This window comes from Typopeltis vanoorti, chromosome 3 (assembly GCF_054136105.1).
Source record: "Typopeltis vanoorti isolate ZY-2024b chromosome 3, IOZ_Tvanoo_1.0, whole genome shotgun sequence".
NCBI lineage: Eukaryota > Metazoa > Arthropoda > Arachnida > Uropygi > Thelyphonidae > Typopeltis > Typopeltis vanoorti.
The window spans coordinates 62311494-62333943 of NC_143551.1; the positions used below are offsets into that span (position 1 = coordinate 62311494).

The 22450-nt window shown below is 37.5% G+C and overlaps 1 protein-coding gene across 1 annotated transcript in view; it reads left to right on the forward strand.

The window, feature by feature from the left end:
- The window catches only part of LOC150108197 (BAI1-associated protein 3-like), a 709720-nt gene that overhangs the window by 556913 nt on the left and 130357 nt on the right, over positions 1–22450 (forward strand). The window contains exons 23-24 of the mRNA XM_090390426.1: positions 9974–10075; positions 17336–17551. Coding sequence (XP_090246552.1) covers positions 9974–10075; positions 17336–17551 — 318 coding nt within the window. The remainder of the gene's footprint in view (positions 1–9973; positions 10076–17335; positions 17552–22450) is intronic.

Genomic DNA, 22450 nt, shown 5'->3' on the forward strand with positions numbered 1-22450 from the left:
ACTGCTGTTCATATCTCTCTTTAGCTACTCTCACCAACCACGTCACCTTCCTTGCTTGGTCTTCGTAGACCTCATGGAATTGGTTATTTCCACTTCTCTTATGCTGCCTTCACAATTCCCTTTTTCTCTGTATCACATGCTTAATATCTTTATTCATCCATCTCACACCCACCTTATTTAACCTTCTCACCCTTAGAATACATTTAGACATTGCATCTACTAAACAGTTTTTGAAAATCCCCCAAGCTGCATTGATCTCTTTTCTAGCTAACTCCTCATTCCACACTATACCAGCAAGCTGTCTCCTGATCTCTTCATAATCGTCTCCTTATAGTTCCACATATACCCTTTTCTCACAGAGGTCCTCGCACTGCTGGCAACCTCCCAGGTAATCATCTCATGGTCACTCTCACCAATTGGTGGATGATTTGACATCTCATTTATAATTGCATCCTCTGATGAGATGACCAAATCCAAGACCCTTAATTCTCATGTGCCCTCTGTTACATACTGTCTGAGGTAGTTATCCCTCAAAAACTCAAGAAACTCATTTTCTTTACTTTCAGTTGCTATCTCATCATTCGAGTCTATATTGCCATAATTAAAATCGCCCATAATGATCACCCTTTTCTTATTTACTTGGCTAATTTGATTGTACATTTCATTATCACCACCATCCACATTACCTGGTCTATAACAACATCCCACCAAGTACTTGATTCCATTCACTTCTATCTCACACCATACTGCCTCAAAACCACTGGCACTATTTCCCTAGTTTGTATGCACATAACTCTTTCTCTATCATCAATAGCACTCCCCCTCCCTTTTTACCCCTTGTATTCTCACGGAACACATCATATGCTTTCATCTCTATTCCTGTTAGGATGTCATCCTCTTCCAACCATGTCTCACTTATTCCGACAATCAGACGTGAACAGATGCAATTAGTGCAACCATTTCATCTGCCTTGTTTCTTATACTTCTAGCATTTGTATACAAACACAACAGCTCATTTCTGGATCTACAGCTAGTTCCACTGATACCACTTGCTCGATGTGATCTCTCCATGCTCGCCTGGGGCCATTTTCCTTTCTGCTTCTTCATTTTAAAACCCTTTTCAATTCCAACTGTTTCCTCTTGATCCCTGGTCATCCCATTTCTTTCCTGCCTACACATACTCACCTCCTCTTGGAGCATCCACCTTTCTCATGCTGTGTACCCCTGTCCACTCTGAGCCTCCCTGTTTTCCAGCTCCTCTTGCACACCCATCCTCTCATTTTCTATACTCATACTACTCACTTCCCCATTCATAACCACCTCTTCAATCTCTCCTGTCTTACTCTTCCACATCACTTCCCACTCGATCTAATTCATTCTCTCTATTCACTTCTCTACCTTCCAGCAGTAGTCTCTCCAAGCGACTCAGACCATAACCTCTTAAATGCAGTTCATTGCTCCCATGCAGCTCACTTCGTCCCTCAAACTTATTCCGCACATTAACAAACAGTACTCCTGTCGCCTCACACATTTCAGCCAGCATATCATTCATAATCCTTGCTCTCCACCTCATTTCACCACAGTCATACCTAGGCAATATGCTAACTACTCTTCCTGTCACACTATTCTCTTTTATCCTTCTAAGCAGTCTCCTGATATCCATTCTGACACACTCTATGTCCTCTCTCAAATCATTTGTACCTATTAATACTGTTAACCCTTTTGCTCGCTCCTGCCTCATATCCAATGCCTCAATCATTTTACTCATTTTAGCACCTGGAAAACATACCTTGTGCATTCTATCCTCCAGCACACCTTTAATAATGGAGTCACCATGCAACGCCAGTTGCTCATCTTTCGTTAACTGTTTCATGCCATCATTATTTATTTTAATAGTTTTTACCTGAATTTTCTTAATTTCATTCTGCATCCATTTCATTTCTTGCCTCATCTAATCCAATTCAACTTCTGAATCTCGCAACACATTCTCTCTATCATTCAATCTTTCTAACTTTCTAACTCTCAAACCCCTCTTCTCACTTTCACTCTCATTCTTCCTTCTTTGTTTCCGTACTTTTGGTCCAACATGCGTCGAACTTTCACTATCATTCATTCTTTTTTCGCTATCATCCATTCTTTCGATTTTTTTCACTTTCGATTTCTGCGTCATGCCATTTCTAGTTTCATTCGTTCTCTCAATTTCATTTCCTTCTGCCACTCTCACCTCACTTTCGTCCCTTTTAACATCCGTTACAGTTTTCAAATCGCTCTTTTTCTTTTTTACTGATTTTTTTTCACAATTTTTAGCCTCTCTTCTCGCCATCCTTCTCTTTCAAACGTGCACTCATTTTCCCCGTGACAATCTCGCTACTAACACTTTCTGTCATCAATTACATATTTGCATTCATCAATTCCTCATTCAGGTCACACTTCGCACACACACCCTCCTTCCATCTGCACCAAATATCCAGAAATCATTATGTAATCAAAAGAATACATATAGCAGACCTCACACTTAACGAAATGACTGAAATCTAAATTAAAGTCATGGATTGACAATGGCGCCACCATTTTTTGCAGTTTACTAAGTCTAATAATAATGATTTCGTAATTAAGTTTTGGCAAAAAAAATCCCCCACACTAATAAAACCGGTAGTGCACAACGTTTACAGCCTCTCTTACTCAAACAATTATGCATATATATTTCATTATTCCTGGAAAACTTATCCCAATCAGAAGCTTTTCTTATACATGTCACTGTGCTTGACTCATGAGCGCCCTATGTTTAGGATTAAAATAAGATGGATAACATCAGTACAGCAGTATCAAACTTTTCAAGGAGCATATATAGACTCGGATCATAGTTTAGTTATTGCAAAGTTGAAATTAAAAAGAAAATATAAACCTCCATCATCAGAAATCGAGAGACACAGCAAGAATAAGTGAAGCAGAAATGGGAAGAGGATACAGAACAGTGTTAGAAGAGATATTTAAAAGTGTGGAGAAAGAAAAAAATTCGAATCTAAGAGTGAAAAGAGTAATGAAGGTGATAGAAGATGCAGTTGAAGAAACAGTACCAGAAGAAGTGGATTAGACAAGAAATACTGATGTTAGTACAGAAGAAGAGAATGTTGAAGATAAGAAGGGATGTATGAGAACAGATAGAGGAGCAATATAGAAGAAAGTGTAATGAGGTGATAAAAGCACTCAGAATATATAAGATGAAATAGTTAGAAGCCCAATGCAATAATGTAGAACAGCACTATGGAGAGCATAAAACTAGAGAGGTGTATGATTAGAACCATTAATAGCAGGTATCAACTAAAACAGACCCCAAGAAAAGGCAAAGTATTGATGATTAAAGATAAAATTGTACAGTGGTGGACAAGATACTGTAGTGAGTTACATGAACAAAAACTAGATTTAGATATTATTTAAATCCAAACCACCCAAGAATAACATTCCACCTTAATGCAGAATGCAGAAGTCATATTTCCATATACAAGTAGCCAAAAGGTGTCACACCTTATTATTAAAATACTCTGGATTAGAGAAAACTTCCAACAGTTATGCCACCTTAAGAAATATTATTATTATTATTATTATTATTCATGACTCCTCCAAGGAGTCCGAAGACTCATCGCGGGAGGACACCTATTGTACAACTCTCCGTCTCCACCACTACACCATATCAACACTTAAAAAGTTATATAGGAACAAACAAATTATTTTCACAAAAGCAGACAAAGGAAATGCAACTGTTATTATGAACCAAGTGGATAACAGTAGAAAAATGAGTCTGTCATTAAGGATTTCTCTACTTATTAGATTATAGATTGGGATCCTACAAAATCCACAAAGAAAAAAAAAGTATAAAATATTTTAAAAAAGGGTTACAGCTTAGCCCAAAGAGATGACAAAACGCTTAAACCTTATCATGTCAAACTACCCTGGATACATGGGTTTCCCTAAATTTACAACCCTTCATCCAAGAGTAGTTTCAGGAACTTGACAATGTTGAGTAGATAATAACTAAAATATTTTAATTATTATTTCCTATATTTTGCCAAAGTTAAATTGGCATCTTCAGGGATTAATGCACTGATATCAAACATGTGCACACAGGCATGCTTCAGTAAAAAAAATGTGACAGGAGAGATACAGGATGACCTAAAGTGCTATAATCATGCCACCTATAAATTAAAGGTGCCAAGAAATTAAATTCTTAATTTAATCCTTTATTATTATTATTATTATTTCAGGAGACTCCAGGGAGTCCTTAGACTCATCGAGGGAGGCCCTAAACATCATGTCCACACAACTATACAACATTCTCACAGTGTCTATCATACCTTGCCTTGAACTCGCTCACCGTCATAGCACCCACAACAGACTCTGGCAGCTTATTCCACTCATTTACCACTCTAACAGTAAAGAATCCAGCTCTAACACCCCTGCTAACCACACTCTTGCCCAGCTTCCATAGGTGTCCCCCCTAGTTCTCCCACCACCAGTGCTGATCTCAAAAATATCCTCTGAATTAATCCTATAGAATCCCTTTAGCAATTTGAATGTCTCAATCATATCTCCCCTTTTCCGCCTATCAACTAGTTTCTGCAACCCACAAATCTTCAACCTGTTCTTATTTGATTCATTCCATAGACCTGCTATCATCTTAGTCACTCACCTCTGGATCCTCTCCACCTCCTCCCCCCCCATCAAGAAAGAACCGAGGTGACCAAATCTGGGCACAGTAGTCGAGATGAGGTCTTATCGAGGCTTGGTACAGAGGTACAATAACTTGCTTGTCTCTGCTCGTCAAGGTATTTTTCAACAACCAAGTGAGTTGATGAGCTGATTTAGCTACTTTTGCAATGCGCCCCCTAAACTTCATCTTCCTATCCACCAACACTCCCAAGTCCCTGGCCTCATCAATCTCCTGGAGTACAGTTCCACCAACATGGTATACTGCTGCTAATCTTTTCACCCCAAAATGCATAACCTTACATTTTGTCACATTGAATTGACATCCATTCTCCTTAGCCCAGAACTCCAATCTATCCAAGTCATCCTGCAAGATTTTGACATCTTCTGCATTCACTATCGCCCTACCCAACTTTGCATCATCAGCGAACAAATGAACTATTCCACTTAGATCCTTCCCTATATTGTTAATGAACAGATTAAACAGCAGTGGTCCAAGAACAGAACCCTGTGGTACACCACTAGTCACAGGCCATCTTTTGGACTCTACTCCTGAATAAACTACTCTTTGATATCTCTCCATCAACACCCACCTATCCATCTCACCAACCCTATATCCATTCCCATATGTTGTAGTTTACGGATTAGAATTTCCATGTGGTATCCTGTTAAATGCCTTTGCCAGGTCCAGCAGTATCACTGTAAACCCATTTCCCTTATCCAGTTCAGCCGTCACCTTGTTATAAAACTTGAGCAAGTTACTGAGGCATGATCTACCCTTCACAAAGCCATGCTGTCCCCTGTACAGTATCTCATTTTCATCAATCCATTCCTGTATTTTTCCCTTGATTACTTTCTCCAAGACTTTGACAACGACTCCTAATATGCTGACGGTAATTTGCAACCATAGTCTTGGATCCTCCTTTATGCAGTGAAACTATTTTCCCCCCTTTCCACACCTTCGGGACTAAACCAGACCCGAGACTCAAATTAAACAACATGGTCAAGGGCACTGATAATTCCTTAGCCGCTTCACGCAAGACCCATGCCGGTATACCATCCAATCCCACAGATGTATTCACATTAAGGTTCTATAATAGACTATTCACCTCCACTTCATTCATCACAATTCCCGTATAAACTAATGGGTCCTTCATTTTTTCAATGTCACCACCTGGATGATATACTTTTGCAAAGTGCGCGCTCAGTAACTCCACTATATTGACTGATTCAGTGACCACCTTACCATCGTCATTCCTTAAAATCATTTGCCGTGTACAGTTTTTTTCTTGCTTGCAGCATATTGAAATAACTGTTTGGGATTCTCTTTTGCTTGCATAGCTAGTTTCCTTTCATAATCTGCTTTTGCTTTTTTTTTACCACACTCGTTACCCTTCTGGCTTCATCTATCCAAGTATAAGTAAACAAGGCTTGCACCTGAAGTAATTTCAGGAGTGGGCAACTCATGTATAGAGGCTAATGACTCCATATCACATGCCTTAGTATCCCATAATGCAAAGCACATATCCTTATGGACATGTATGATGCTATGCATTATGGGAAGGGTCACTACCCATACTGGTTTCGACCTATATTGAGGTCCCATCATTGGAAGCCAGATCTAGAAGTGATACCAAGGTTGAAGTAATGCAGAAGTAATATTTCCATATACAAGTAGCCAAAAGGTGTCACACCTTATTATTAAAATACTCTGGATTAGAGAAAACTTCCAACAGTTATCCCACCTATTGGCTTTGGTTGGGTGTTCTTGGCTGTTGTGCTGAATGTCTGTCATATGAGAAGCAATTTGATACAACCATATTTGTTTAGGTTGGGATAATTGGTAAGAGCTGCAGCAGATTTGAGGAAAAGCCTTTCAAATGTAAATTTACATTCAGAGAAGTAAAGTGGCTTTTTTTTTCCAATGGAAAATGCCTATCCCAACCTAAACAAATATGGTTGTATCAAACTACTTCTCATATGGGAAACCATCATCAGCCTTAGTATCCTATAATGCATCTTTATAGTATAATATATAGTATAATTATACTACAAAGTAATAGTATAATTTATAGTATAGCCAACTGAAAAACTTTCAATATCCATAATATGACAAATTTTGGCTTCTTGTATATGGAAATATGACTTCTGCATTACTTCAACCTTGGTATCACTTCTGGGTCTGTCTCCCGCTAGTGAGACCTCAATAAAGATTGAAACCAGTCTGGATAGTGGCCCTTCTCATAATGCATAGTATTATACAAGTCCATACAGATATGTGCATTGCATTTTAGGATACTAAGGCAATTAATGTGAAATCATTAGCCTTTATATACAAAAAGCCTAGTAATGAAATGACCACGTCCAAACTTTGTTTGATTAGACTTGGATAAAGGATGAAACCAAGAATATAATTTCTTGACATCTTTAATTTATAGTATAACTAAGTGAAAAAACTTTCAACATGGTGCATATGCCTAAGTAGTCTCTTAAAGACATTGTCCTCATTCTATAAAAGCTAAATGCCTGGCTGGCTGAGTGGTTAGCATATCCGCTCTCCAGACAAAAGGCTGTGGGCTCGAATCCCACCGTGGGCATGGATGTTTGTGTTTTCTGTGGAAATACTAGTGGCGGTAGATGGCATTGGTGTAGTTGCGGTCAGTTGGTGGATTGAGTGGTTGAGACAGAGTTGTAGAGCAGGTGCCCTCCCTCGACGAGTCCTTGGACTCCCTGGAGGTGTCAAATAATAATAATAATAATAATAATAATAAATAGACTTACAGAGAAACTTTTAAATACCATAATCATCAGCCACTACCAATCTAGGTAGTTACTTTTCTATAATGCATGGCGCGGTACATATCCAAAAGGGATGTGTGCTGTGTATAATAGGATACTGAAGTAATTTAACGTGAAGCCAACAGTCTGTACATATAAGTAGCCTAGTCACAGAGACACTTCATATATAAACTTTTGTTTGCTCACACTTGGGTAAGGAATAAAAACAAGAATATAATTTACCTATTATTACGCCACTGCATTAACCATGCCACTAATCTGTTTTCCATCTGCTCCATTTATAAAATAACCTTCCATATAGTATTCTGTTTAATGCTTTAGTGAAGTTCGGTGTTATTGTGATATACCCATTTCCTTTATCCAACTCAGCAATAAGTTTATCATAAAATGACAGTCAGTTACAAAGACAGGACTCTGCAAAATGCAATGATACTTAATTATATGAAGAGCCAAAGGCTTCAATTCGGTGACATAAACTTATTTAAGTTAAGGGATATTACATCCAATATTGTTTCATAGCCAAATAAGAAACTCAAAGAGTTTCATGCCGAATATAGTAAATATATAAAGTTCGGCGAGTCCAAGCGTAAGCAGATACCTGGATAGTGTTACAACTGACCCTTTAGAGAGTGCAACACTGAGGCAACTCATGGTAAGGGTGGAGCAAGCTCTGATCACTATTCTTGATATTTCCCCATAATGTGAAACCCAGCTCCTAGGAGCAGTATTACTGTTCTACATTATGAATGAGAGAAGGTCACTACCCAGACCGGTTTCAACCTTTATTGAGGTCTCATCAGTGAGTAGGTAGACCTAGAAATACCAAGTTTGTAGCAAACAGAACTTATATATACCCTACTATGAGAATTGCCAAGAAGATGTCCTAATAAATTATTAAGTATATAAAGAGCCAAAGGCTTCCATTCGGTGACATAAACTTATTTAAGTTAAGGGATATTACATCCAATATTGTTTCATAGCCAAATAAGAAACTCAAAGAGTTTCATGCCGAATATAGTAAATATATAAAGTTCGGCAAGTCCAAGCATAAGCAAATACCTGGATAGTGTTACAACTGACCCTTTAAGGAGTGCAACACTGAGGCAACTCGTGGTAAGGGTGGAGCAAACTCCGATCACTATTCTTGATATTTTCCCATAATGTGAAACCCAGCTCTTAGGAGCTGTATTACTGTTCTACATTATGAGCGAGAGAAGGTCACTCATAATGTAGAACTACCCAGGTATTTGCTTACGCTTGGACTCACCGAACTTTATATATTTACTATATTCAGCATGAAACTCTTTGAGTTTCTTATTCGGCTATGAAACAATATGGGATGTAATATCCCTTAACTTAAATGCAATGATACTCTTTAGAATATCAGCTTTCTGTGCCTTTTCCTGGATTTGGATCGTTATCAACTTTTCCAAGACCTATCTTCTTCAGAGAGAGATACAGATTGACCTATAATTAGCTCTACCTGCTTTGGCATCATCCCTGCTATGTTTCTATCCCTCTGGGATCTTGCTTATTTTTTGAATCAAATAGTCAGGTCAAAGGTATTACAACTGACCCATTGCTAATCTTTTGACATTTACTAAAATCTCATCTAACTTTACTATCATATTGTGAGGCAGCAAGTTTATACATATTAGATGAAAACTAGCAAAATGATCTAATTATATGCTGGGTTTTATCCTTTATCCAAGTGTAAGCAAACAAAGATTGCACCTGAAGTACTTTCAGGACTGGGACAACTCGTAATAAAGGTGGTATAAGCCCCAGTCCTGAAAGTACTTCAGGCGCAAACTTTGTTTGCTTACACTTGGATAAAGGATAAAACTCAATATATAATTAGTAGCACAGCCAAGTGAAAAAACTTCCATAGCTAAATGATCGCTCAATAGTTCATCCATTTCAGTTCTTCCATGAAAAATCTTTCTTTAACTCATTACATGGGGATAAAACTCTGAAGCTTTTTTTTTTTTTTTGAAATAACAGCTTCTCATAATCCCACGTTGCCTTTTGTACTGTGCTTGTCAATTTACTAGTCAGTGGTTTATTATACTGTTCATAATTCTCTGCCCTGTAGCACAACAGGACAAGGTGTTGAAGAGCAAGAAACTGATCTGCTCTTATCAATAATAAGAGCAGATCAGTTTTGTCTTTAGATGTTATCACAACAGTGCCACTGGAATGTGTGTGTGCAAAAGAGAGAAAGAGAAAGCTGAAGCACAGATGGAGAAGTGTTGCACCCAGTGGCTTTTGAATTGGATTAACAGGCACTGTTGCTAGTTGTATACAAGAAATGTCTGCATTTGTCTCTTATGAAGTTTGATTTAGATTTGTTCACAAGTTTTTGATTGATTAGTTGATGCAATTGTTGTAACGATCCAAAAGAACTTTTTTTCCACATTATTATTATAAACTGTTTTTTTAATTTTTTTTTTTTTTTTTTTAATTCTAGAATATCTGTGATGGTGCAGTTTTCTATGCTTCATTGTGCTATAAATGTCTCATGGATTCCAGTCAGTGTGATGAAGAAGGACAATTTGTCATTACAGAGAAAGTGAGTAATTTTATAAAATTTTAATAATTATTAGATTCCATTAATGAGTCTTCTTACTCAATGGAGGTCCAGAAATAATACTAAGTTGTTTTAATTGTTTTTTAATATTCTCATAGTTGATAACATTCCTTTTATAATATATGCTATTATAGACATAATGAGGTCTCTTTGCTGGAAAGAAGTCTACTGAAAACAAGAAGGATCTGATTCCCTTATTTTTTTTTTTTTAATATCCTGTAAACACTCAAGAGGAAGAGGAGAGGCAGATGTCAAGATAAATATTGGTAATGAATGCCTTCCTCCCCAGATATATCATAGCAGACAGATATGTATATTGCTCATCCGGATAGCTAAGTGAATAATATCTATACTTTTTCTTCAGCAGGCTACTGCATTAAATCCTGCCATTTAGATTTAATGCTGTAATGCTAGAATGTGGACACCATGTTAGGGAAGTACTGTTGCTTAAGAGGTCATGAATGGATTTTTTATTTACCTGTGTGGAACCACCAACACTTTGCTTATTATTATTATTATTATTACACCCTCCATTGAGCCAGCGCACTCATTGTGGGAGGTTCATTCAACTGACAACATATTTCCCATACTGATTCTTAAAATCCTTAACGCTCCCTGCATTAGACATATTCTGGTAATGTGTTCCTTTCACCCACAATTTCCCATATAAAAAATCTACTCCTCACACCTGCCTTCATCATACCCTTATATAACTTATACATAACTCTTATATAAAGGTCCTCCTGCAATGAGTCTTCGGACTCCTTGGAGGTGTCACGAATAATAATAATAATAATAATGATAACTTTCTGGTTCTTCCCCTTTTGCCTTCTACTCTTTTTCTAATCCCCTTTGAATTAATCCAATAAAATCCTCTCACTAACTGAAATGTCTCTATCATGTTGTCGGAAGTTTTTCCACTTGCTTATATTATACTATAAATTAAAGATACCACGAAATTATATACTTGGTTTAATCTTTAATCCAAGTGTAAGCAAACAAGTTTTTGCCTGAACTATTTTCAGAACTGGGACAACTCATATACAGAAGCTTGTGACTCCACACTTGTGAAATCATAAGCTTCTATATATGAGTTGCCCCCTGAAAATAGTTCAGAAAATGCCTCAGCATGAGGGATAATGTTGGCTTATAATCTAATTCCCAAAACAAATTTAATTAGTTAATTGTTAGCTTTAGAGGTGTGTTTTCTCTACTAAACATAAGAATGAGGGATAATTAACATCCAAGCATCTGTACCATAATATATGCACACAATGCATGTCATTCCTCTCATTAAACTCATTCACAACCAAAGCACTTGAACTGCCACTAGTAACTCATTCCACTCATTCGCCATCCTTCATGCAAAAAATCTAGACCTGCTGATCACACTCCTACATAATTTTCCAGAGTGATCCTTTGTTCTCTCAGTTCTTGCTATATTGAAAAAGGTCATCTGTGTCAATCCTATAAAACTCCTGTAATAACTTATGTATTTCTATCATATCCCCTCTTTTCTGCCTATCAAACTCTTATAAACAACAAATCTTCAATTTAACTTCACAGGAAACTTTCCACATACCTGTAACAATTTTAATCAATGTGTCTAGACCTCTCCATTATCTTCTGATCAATTCAGGATCTTTATAAAGAAATGAAACAATGAATGCTGATCATGCAAATCAATGTTTTGCATTATCAGCAACAACTGGTTATTTGCCATTAAATAATTTTCTCTATCACTGATATACAAATAGCAATGCCTGAAGTACAGAGTGCTGTAGTGCCCTTCTAGTAATCCACTTTTTTCAGGATTAATTTTCCCTCATACACTTTTATTCAATATCTGTCTCTCAGTCTCTTTCTTACTCATATCACAAGCTTCATATAGATCCTTATTTCCTCCAGTTTACATAAGAGTTCCATGTCAAATGCTTTCACAAAGTCCAGAGGTAAATTGTGGAGTGTATCCAGGCCATGCAACCAAATGGAGAATACATCATTCATGTAGCATAGCCAGATGTCGGACAGAGTTTAAGGTTTTTTCCTTCAATGCTTTGGACACCAACCACAGGACATGCTGGAAGAGGACCACTCTATTACACCACAACAAATACAAGTATGAAAGACTATTCATTGAATCTGCCTCAGCTCTGAAAAACATACCAAATCTCAACACATTTGGGTGCATGAGACTTCCCCAAATTTGGGAAGCATACATTTTAAGATCATTCAGCACAATGGCCAAGACAACCCAATTTAGCTCACTAGGGGCGCACCTGCTTAGGACTCTACACCCAATTTCTGTTGCCTTTATTCATCATTGTTTGCTCAGTGTTAGTGCCTGCATGCACATATCATTCTTTTGTGATCCCTGATGATGGCAATGTAACATTGCCAAAATATAGGAAGATATTGATTAAAGCTTTTTTTTTAATTGATATTGCAGTATACGTTGTCATTTCCTGAAAAATTAAAAGCTATGTATAACCAACATTTAAGCATATCTACAAGAATCTTGTTTTAACACTTTTTATTACAATGATATAATTTATGAATTTAATGCAGAAAGTTAATATTATTTTCATGTTTGAAAAGTTTCCTGTTTGTTTGATAACATGTTCTGACTGTGTTTATTGGTTTCTTACACATATATATAGAAATTTTATATATTTAAAATAATAACACAAACTCATTCCGTTTATATATGTTATACTGTGCACTTCATTCATTACCCCATGAAGAAAAGGACAATGACCCCAACTACTGTAGATAAAAATAATGATGTAACAAATTTAGTTTAATCCTTTATCCAAGTGTAAGCAAACAAAGTTTGCACCTGAAGTATCTCCAGGATTCAGGCAACTCGTGGTAAAGGTGGACCAAGCTCTCTCATCACTACTTGTCTTAGTATCTCCCATAATACAAAGCACATCTCCTTGCAGACATGTATAATGCTATGCATTAAGGGAAGGGCCACTACCCAGACCAGTTTAGACCTTTATTGAATGTTCAAGTACAGGTCAAACTTCAAAAACTCAGCATTGTTCCCCACAGTAACAGGCTCACTCTGCCACTGAGAAGAACTCTCAGCGTTAGCTCTACCCTGTGTCAATCTCACCCCACCACCGAGCAGAGCCACCCATTTGCTCATATGTCATCTGAGGAATAACAGCAACAGCCGTGCCTCACTTAACTTCATGGGCTACAGCATTGCCATTCATTACCCCACCCAGGACCTGGGTGACAGCAACAGCTGAGCCTCAGTTAAAACTTCATGGGCTACAGCATTGCCATTAATCACTCAAGCTTCCAACTGGTTTTGACCTTTATTGAGTTCTTCTCAGTGGGAGCCAGACCCAGAGGTGGTGGTACTAAGGTGGAAGCAATGGAGAAGTCATATTTACCTATATGTGTTGCCAAAAGGTGCCTCACCTTATTATTAAATTACTCTGGATTTAGAAAAAGATGTTGCAATTTTTTTCCACTTGGTTACACTATAATAAATTTAGTTTAATCCTTTATCCAAGTGTAAGCAAACAAAATTTGCGCCTGAAGTAGCTACAGGACTGAGGCAACCTGTGGAAAAGGCGGACCAAACTCTCATCACTACTTGTCTTAGTATCTCCCAGAGTGCAAAGCACATGTCCTTTCAGACATGTATAATGCTATGCATTAAGGGAAGGGCCGCTACCCAGACCGGTCTGGATAGTGGCCAGACTGGTGTGTTTGTGTGTGTGTGTGTGCATGCGTTTGTTCGCTTTTTCTTTTGTAGGGAAATTAGTGAGTATGGACATTGAATGAATTTAAGAATTCGTTATTGTTAATATCATTATTACTAAACCTCCATGGAATCATACTCATCTTGTGAGGTTCCAATATTGCACACAAAGCTTATCAAACTATGCCTTAAATTCATTCACCATATTACCAGGCAATGTGTGCTAATCACCTACCACTTTCACCTGAAAAACCTACTCTGACTCCTCTGCTCTACAATACACTATGCCTATGTTTTATGTTTTGGGATGTCTTGTGATGAGTTTTTTGATTCTTCTGGTGATCTCATGAAAATGAAGAGAAGATTAGAAAAATCAAAATGAAAGCAATATGAGATCAAAACAGATCACATACACAACATTGCATTAATTTGTTAATAGGTCTTGAAGCAAGGGTGTTCAAGGATCATAGCTATATAACTGAGAGGAGACCTCCACTTAGCCTATAAAGGAATGTGGAGAACCAACCAACCAGGGCTTCTGACTTAATGTCCAATCCTCACCTTCTCGTGGTGCACCCTGTTGGGTATCTACCTGGATACTGAACGAACGAGGATGGGCTGGCAATTTGGGATTTAGCTGACCAATTGTATTCTTATTGGCTGAAACCAAAATATAAAATGATGGTACAACATGGCAAAATTTCATGCCGGCTGGGGCGTCGCCTGGTTAAAAGAAGGCACCCCACCCGTTGTTTTTGCCAGGGAACCAGGGCGAAACATCACCAGAGTTAAAGATTGATACTATCAACATAAGACGCCTGAATGGCAAAGAAATTGAGCTAGCTGAGGAATTAGATAAGTATCAGATCGACATAATACAGGTGACTGAAACAAAAAAGACAAAAACTGGTGAGATCTTTCTGAGCAATAAATACAAAATGTTATATTCAGGCAATAACAATCAAGGAAAATAAGGAGTAGCCATAGTATTCAACACTAAATACGAGTCTAATCTTCTTGAATGGCAGGCAGTCTCAAGTAGAGTGATGTGGGCAAATATGAGAATGGGGAACTGGACAGTGAGACTTATTTGTGCCTATGGTCCCAAAGAATGTTCTACTAAGGTAGAAGTGGAGGAATTTTTTGATGCTATAGAGAAAGCAACTGACACAATCAAAAATAAAAACTTGGTCCTTGTTGGGGATCTGAATAGCAGAGTAGGAAATGATTGTCAGATATACAAAAATATTTTGGGAAAATTTGGAGAAAACAGCAAAGCTAATAATAATGGCAAATACCTGTTGGATTTCTGCTCAGGACATGGACTGGTTATTACTAACGCCATGTTCCAACATAAAAATGTGCACAAATTCACATGGAGAGAAGAGGCAAAGAATAAGAAAAGTCTCATTGACTATCTTACTGTCGATAGTGATGTTTTCTCTCTGGTGCAAGACACCAGAGTGTACAGAGGATTGAAATTGGAAGTGATCATTACTTAGTCTCGAGCAGGATAAAATTGATTATCATATTGAAAAGAATAACATGTAAGAAAGTTTTAAAGCGAATAAAACTTGAGCAGCTTTCAGATGTGAACTGTAGACTAAAATACACAAAGATTATTGAAGAAAAAATGAAGGAGTTTGAGAACAGCAACCTTGGAGATTCATTGGCAAGCCTTGAAGAAAACTCTGATTGATTCTATCAGAGAGGCATGTGGTGAGGTTGTCTGCAAGGATAGAAAAATCAGAACTCCATGGTGGACACAAGAAGTTAAAGAGGCAGTGAAGGAAAAGAAGAAAACATATCAAAAGTTCCTGGCAAATAAGTCAGCTTGTGTTCTTAGAGAATACAGAGACAAATGTAAGAAAGCTAAACACTGTGTAAAATTCGCTAAACAAAAGTCATGGGAGGACTTTGGCAAGAACATAGAAAATAAATATCAAGATGGTGGCAAAATATTCTGGAGGTTGTTGAAGAAGCTTAGAAATGGAGGAAAGAGTGCTGTAAAAGGAATTAGAATTGATAAAGGTGAGATGAAAACTGCAGAAAAAGATATCCTTGAAGTATGGAGTAATTACTTTGAAAAACTGCTAAATAAAACAAGCAGTGATGATAGCACAGTGGTAAAAAACACTCAACAGGCATACAGTCAGGAATAGATATCCATACTTGAAGTAGAAAAAGCCATCAAAGGCTTGAAATGTGGAAAGCAGCAGGAGTAGATGCTATTTGACCAGAAATGGTGAAGTATGGTGGTATAAAAGTTTTACAGTGGCTGCACGGCATAGTTCAGAAAACCTGGACAGAGGGATTTTTAGTGAAGAGGGTAAATTAAATATGGAAATAGACAACAGAATTGACAAAGCTGGTATGGTGGGAAGTCAATTGAATAAATTCATATGAAATAGGAGAGAAATTAGTCGCGACACTAAATTAGCTGTATACAAGACAGTGTTCAAACCAGTTTTAACTTATCTGAGAGCTGGGTCAGAAGTAAAACACTTAACCCAAGACTAGAGACCACAGATATGAGAGTCCTGAGAAAGATTAGAGGCATGAACCCAAGACTAGAGACCACAGATATGAGAGTCTTGAGAAAGATTAGAGGCATGAACATGGCATCAATGGCAATATCATATTAAAAACGAGGATATTAGGAAAGAACTTGACATTGTCAGCATCCAGGAATGCATTAGCAGAGCTAATCTCAGGTGGTATGGTCACTTAAATAGAATGGATGAGGAAAGATTAGCAAAACAAGTGTTCTTTGCCAAGTTGGAAGGAAAATGACCCAGAGGAAGACCAAGAGATAGGTGGATTGATACTGTACAAAGGGCCTTAGACGATAGAAATATAAGATCTGATATTGTTGGAGTCTTGACGAGTAACAGACTGTTTTGGAGGAAAATTGTAGATAGGAATTTAATAATGATGTAAATTTTTCATGTAATACTATCATATCCTGTACACCCCTTGAGGGTACATGGCAGGAATTTGATGATGGTCTTGAAGTCACTCATATGTGGGAGTGAATTAAAAAAATTAAAAAAAAACTTGACCTAAATCCATGAAAATGAAGAACATGCATATGAACACAATAAAAGTTAATTATTATAGTAGCAAAGCCCTTGTTTAATTTGGAATGACATAAAATGAAAGATCACTCACCAGTGATCATGATCACTATTGGTGGAGAAGGAAACTTGTGCTATGCTGGTTCATTTTCAGTTTATTGTTAATGGGAAGAATTTAAAAAAAAAAAAAGGAAATGGAAATCGACAAAAGAGGAAGAGTTATTGATGTACAGATTGGAGTCACATTCATTTATAGAATTCCAAATTTGGCAATGGCATTCTATTACAAAATGAAATAACTATGCTAATATAATAATTTTTGGAGTACATTGGTTCTTCAAAAAGGTATTATTATAAGTGAAAATAGTCATAGTCATCTTAGTGATAAGTATTTAGATTAACTGCAGAGTCCATAATTTTTTTTTTTTATTAATCTTTCCGTAGGTCTGCATTACAATCAATAATATCCAACATGTTTTGGGAGAGATACAACCCTTACAAAATAAGTTGCATATAAATAAAATTATTTCTGCTATAGAAGAGAAAAATGGCAAACACTGTGCTGACCAGTGCCGAAATACTGTATCTGAACTGTTAAGAAGCACTGAAGAGGATATGATGTCTAAAATTCAAAGTATGATAAATGGAATAGTGGAAAAGGTAAGTTATAAGTTGGCAATGTTCTACCAGTAAATTCAGCATTTACTCATAACTGATATTCCATATCTGTTCTGTTATATTACTCACTTTGCCACCTTCGTGTGCAAGAAATTAAGAGCACAAGATCTGCATATAGTAATTTTCACTTAACGTAGTGGCAAGTAAAGAACATTTAATCACTTTTTAATGAAAACTGAAAGATAATATCAGAAATTTTACTAGTTTTAATTATATTTAAAATTTTTATCTAAAAATTTAATTCTCTTAAATTATTCATAATACTATATACAAAATTATAATCTCACAATTTCATGATATCTTAATGTGTGCCCTCAATTATTAGATGCTGAGATCTAGCTTCAGATCTCTTGCAGTGAGCACAAGAGAAATTAACAAAATGTGATATCATTAATTGAAATCTAGCAAGTTATTAACCTCCAGGGTCTGAACTGAGGCAATTATAAATAGAGATGCTCTGGTTTCTATAATTTCTCACATATCTGTCTACATACGTTACGGCTTAAGTGCTGGGAGGACATCATATGAGAGGTTTAATAGAGATTCTTAGTGCACTGAGAGGCACCCCCTCTCCTCTGGCTGCCTGCCCTATCTAACATTGCTCCACCAAATATTCAGAGAAGACAAGCCTCGATTAACAAATTTAATAAAGTAATAAGCCTGCCCCTGTACCATACTCTCAAAAATCCACCTAGTCTTCGCCTAAAATCAAGAAACCCTTTCTAGTCCATGGATGAACTCTCTTCAGCTGCCTTACCAGCAACATCTGACATGTGGAGAGAATACTGGTCCAACAATTTCCCATCTAATGGTTTCCTGGTTGAAGATCCCTGTGCTCCACAGCCTGGTTTTCCTAGGAAGATTTGGTCATCTGTCATGAATCAGAACCAGGGTAGATGTGTCTACCTACTACACAAATGGAAACTGTCAGACCACCCTTATTGTGATTGTTCCCCCATGGCTCAGACAATCACTGATATTGTAAACTACTGCCCAAGATGCCAAGGTGGAGAGGATCCAGGCGAGTGACCAAGATGGTAGCAGGTCTATGGAGTGAACCATACGAGAACAGGTTGAAGATTTCTGGGTTACAGAAACTGGTTGATAGGTGGAAAGGGGAGTGATATGATTAAGCCATACAAATTACTGAGAGGATTTTTACAAGATTAATTCAGATGAAATTTTTCAGAAGTCTGGTGGTTAGAGAACTAGGGACCATCCTTGGAACTGAGTAAGAGTGTAGTTAGCAAGGGTGTTAGAACTAGATATTTTGCTTGGAGAGTAGTCAATGAGTGGAATAGGTTGTCAGAGTCTGTTGTGAGTGCCATGACTGTCAATGGATTCATAGCAGAGTATGATAGATACTGAGCAAATGATGTTGAGGCTTTCCTTGATGAGTCTAAGGACTCTTTAAGTAGTCCTTATTATTAAGTAGTCCGTAATAATAATAATACTAAACACTATTTCCCAGTAAACCCATTCTGACTGTCAAAGAGGACACTGTTGTTATTAACCCATTTCTGGATCCTATCCCTATCCTATCCCCAACACCTTATGTACAATTCCAGACACATAAATTGGACTATAATTCAAAGCATCAGTGAAGTAGAACAATTTTTGCTCTCTTTCTATCCCTCTGGGACTCATCTCTATTACAATACTCTCTTTAAGCAAGTCAGTGTTCCCATTAACTCACCTTAAAACATGGTGATATCATTAGGTTAACTTAATTCTTCTTACTGTTCACTCACCATTAGTCTCTCCTTTTCTTTTTAGGTTCTGTCTAATTGAGGGTCTGATGGTGAGTATTTAAAAAATAAAGGTGAGGAATAATAATAAAAGATAAAAATGGTGAATTGAGTTAGTGTAGAATAAAGACAAAGGTTAATGATAAAGGATAAATGGCTTTCTTTTTCCAGACCTGCCATATTACTTTTTTCAAGTAGTTATAGTCAATGGTATAACTGCTGTTTTGAATCTTTCATCATGTTGTAAGAGTGTTTTATCCAGATGGATATATTGCTTAGGCTGATGCAATAGGGACTAATATGAGAATAGAAGTAGATAAACTGTAGTTGCTTAGAATATTTCTGGAACTTAATATAAATATGCCACGCTAATAGATGGAAATTAGTAGTGCATCTAATCAAGAGCTGTTTTAGTCTTTTATGATCTAGAGCAAGGGTTCCCAACCCTATGCCCGCGGGCACCATGGTGCCCATCGACCAATTTGTGTGTGCCCGCTGCTGTTCAACCGTGTGCCGTATAGTTTGAAATAATCACGCAACAATTCAAGGCATGCTATATGACGCATGCGTTAATGACACATGACGAGTATTAAATGCATACAATGTAAAGTAGACGCGCATTCAAAGTTGTTCATTCCAGTTTAAGAACTGGAATATCATCATATTCTCCTAATTATGAAGCACTGGCCAATGAAATGGAATGCCAAAGATCACACTAACTTACATATATATATATTTAAATTTTTATATAATGTAAACTTTTAAGTAATAAAACATTTGATTAAAATGTAAACTTTGTATATATTCATTTAACAAACATTCAAAACAGTTGCTTGAAAAAAATAGATGGTGCCTGTCGCCCTACCGGTATTTTAGAATGTGCTCTAGCAAACAAAAAGGTTGGGAACCCCTGATCTAGAGGGAGTGAGAGGAAAGCAGAATAGTCCATTTTCATAAAAAGACAGAGACAACAAGACAGAGGTCTCATCAGATTCTCAGGAGTTAAGATACTGGTATTGCCTTAGTAATTTACTCACTTTTTTATAAAATGACAATCAACAGTGAGTCGAGTTTTGCAAAGTCAAATGGAGATAGATTAGAGGATAGCTAATATGGCAGAGTAAAATTCAGAAGAATGCCAAAATGTGTTTGGGCTCTGTACTTGGACTGCTGCTATTTAATTTAACTATTCATGATCATGTGAAATTCAAATGATTTAATTTGAACATTCAGAAAATGAGCTGAGCTGAGGGGAAGTACCCAGTTATTTGTTGATAATGCAAAACTAATTAGGGCAATAAATAATAAAGATGATGTAGATATCAGGATGATTTAAATAGACTGCAGTGATTCGTGTGTCTTTCTACGAAAGATCAGCTCCCTCCTCTCTCTCTCTCTCTCTCTCTCTCTCTCTCTGCCTGGAGTTTACAACGTACCCTGTTCCTGTAAGTTGGCATACTTTGGACAGACAGGCAGATCAGCATCCATCCATCCGCCTGGAGGAACACAAGTCTTGCATCTGTAAACACAACTATGGCCATTCAGGCTTGGCTGACCATGTTTTGGACACCACCCACTGGGTATCATGGAAGAAAACCACCATGCTCCACCACAGCAAATTCAAGAAAGAGAGACTTTTCTTAGAAGCAGCAGCAGCAGCAGCTCTCAGAAACCAACCAAATCTTAATAAATACGGTTGCATTAAGCTTCCAAAGATTTGGGAAACACTCATCACCAGAGGTCCCACCTTACATTCCAGGCCACCTACTACCGCCCTTAGAGGGCGCTCCACCTAGATAGGACTTTAGTGTCACCCACGTAGTTGGGCTTACTATTGTATGATATTTGTGTGCATGTTACATTAATTGTTTTTGTAATCCCTGTAGATGTCCTAGTGACTAGGATGAAATATAGGAAGTATTAAATTCTATTTTAATTCTTTTTGAGTGTTGTAAAAAATCCATTAAGCCTCCAACATGATGTCTTCACAGCACTTAAGCCTCTACACACGAATTCTAATCATTCATGGAGAAGATTTAGCACGCAAATCCAAGCAATACGGTCAAAACTATGACTATCTAGGCAACTAAATAGGCTGGCCTTTTTAAAAAGATGTCAGGATACAAGAGTGATACCGAACTGCATTAAAATGAAGATCAATTTCCATTCCAAAAAAGCACTCTGTATATATAACCGTGCCAGCCTGGCATTACTACGCGAGCAAATTGCCTCTACATTTGCCACCCTCTCAGTGACAAACGCCGCCATTGGCTTCTTACATTCAGAGCTCGCCACCATTCTTAACACACTGAACTTTGGTCGATTCTCTCTGGCATTTCGGAAACTTCTGCACAGAGAGAATTTCAAAAAATAAAAATAAACACGTCAAGAAATATAGCAATCTGGTTAAAGACAAACCACAACCACAAATTCAACCGCTCCAGACAGTAGTAAACCTCTCTTCCAAAAGGCTCAACGATGATGCCGTCAGCGCCCTTTGCCTCGGCCATAATTTTGCCGCTGTTCCAAAGGAAGTGACGGTGCTCAATGTAATGGTTAACATCGAACGGGGGATCAGTCGCTTACCATCGGAGATAGCCAACAACATCAGACTTGACGTAGCCAACATCCTTGCTCATTCTTCGCCTCCAAAAAGTAACTTATCGTATGCCCAACGTACGGCTCTCCTGAAACTACGGAAAGAAAAAAGTATCGTCATCACCAGAGCGGATAAGGGTAATGCCACAGTCGTTCTTAATACCAGTGAATACAATCGTAAAATGAACATTATCCTCCGCGATCACGCTACATACATCCCGCTAGAACATGACCCCACAAAAACACAAGTTAAGAAATTAAAAATCTTACTTAAAAAAGTAACCTCCTGGCCCCCTGACGTCACGAAAAAACTTAAACCTTTCCGCTCCCGTCCCCCCTGAATATACGGTTTACCAAAAATCCACAAACCCAATTCCCCACTCAGGCCTATAGTAGATGCCACCAATGCACCTTGCTACAGCCTGTCTAAACAGCTGGCCAACTCTCTGACCCCCCCCCCCTCACCGGAAGGTCCACTTCCTATATAAAAAACTCGACCCACTTTAAAGCCCTCACAGAAAATTTAACCTTGAAT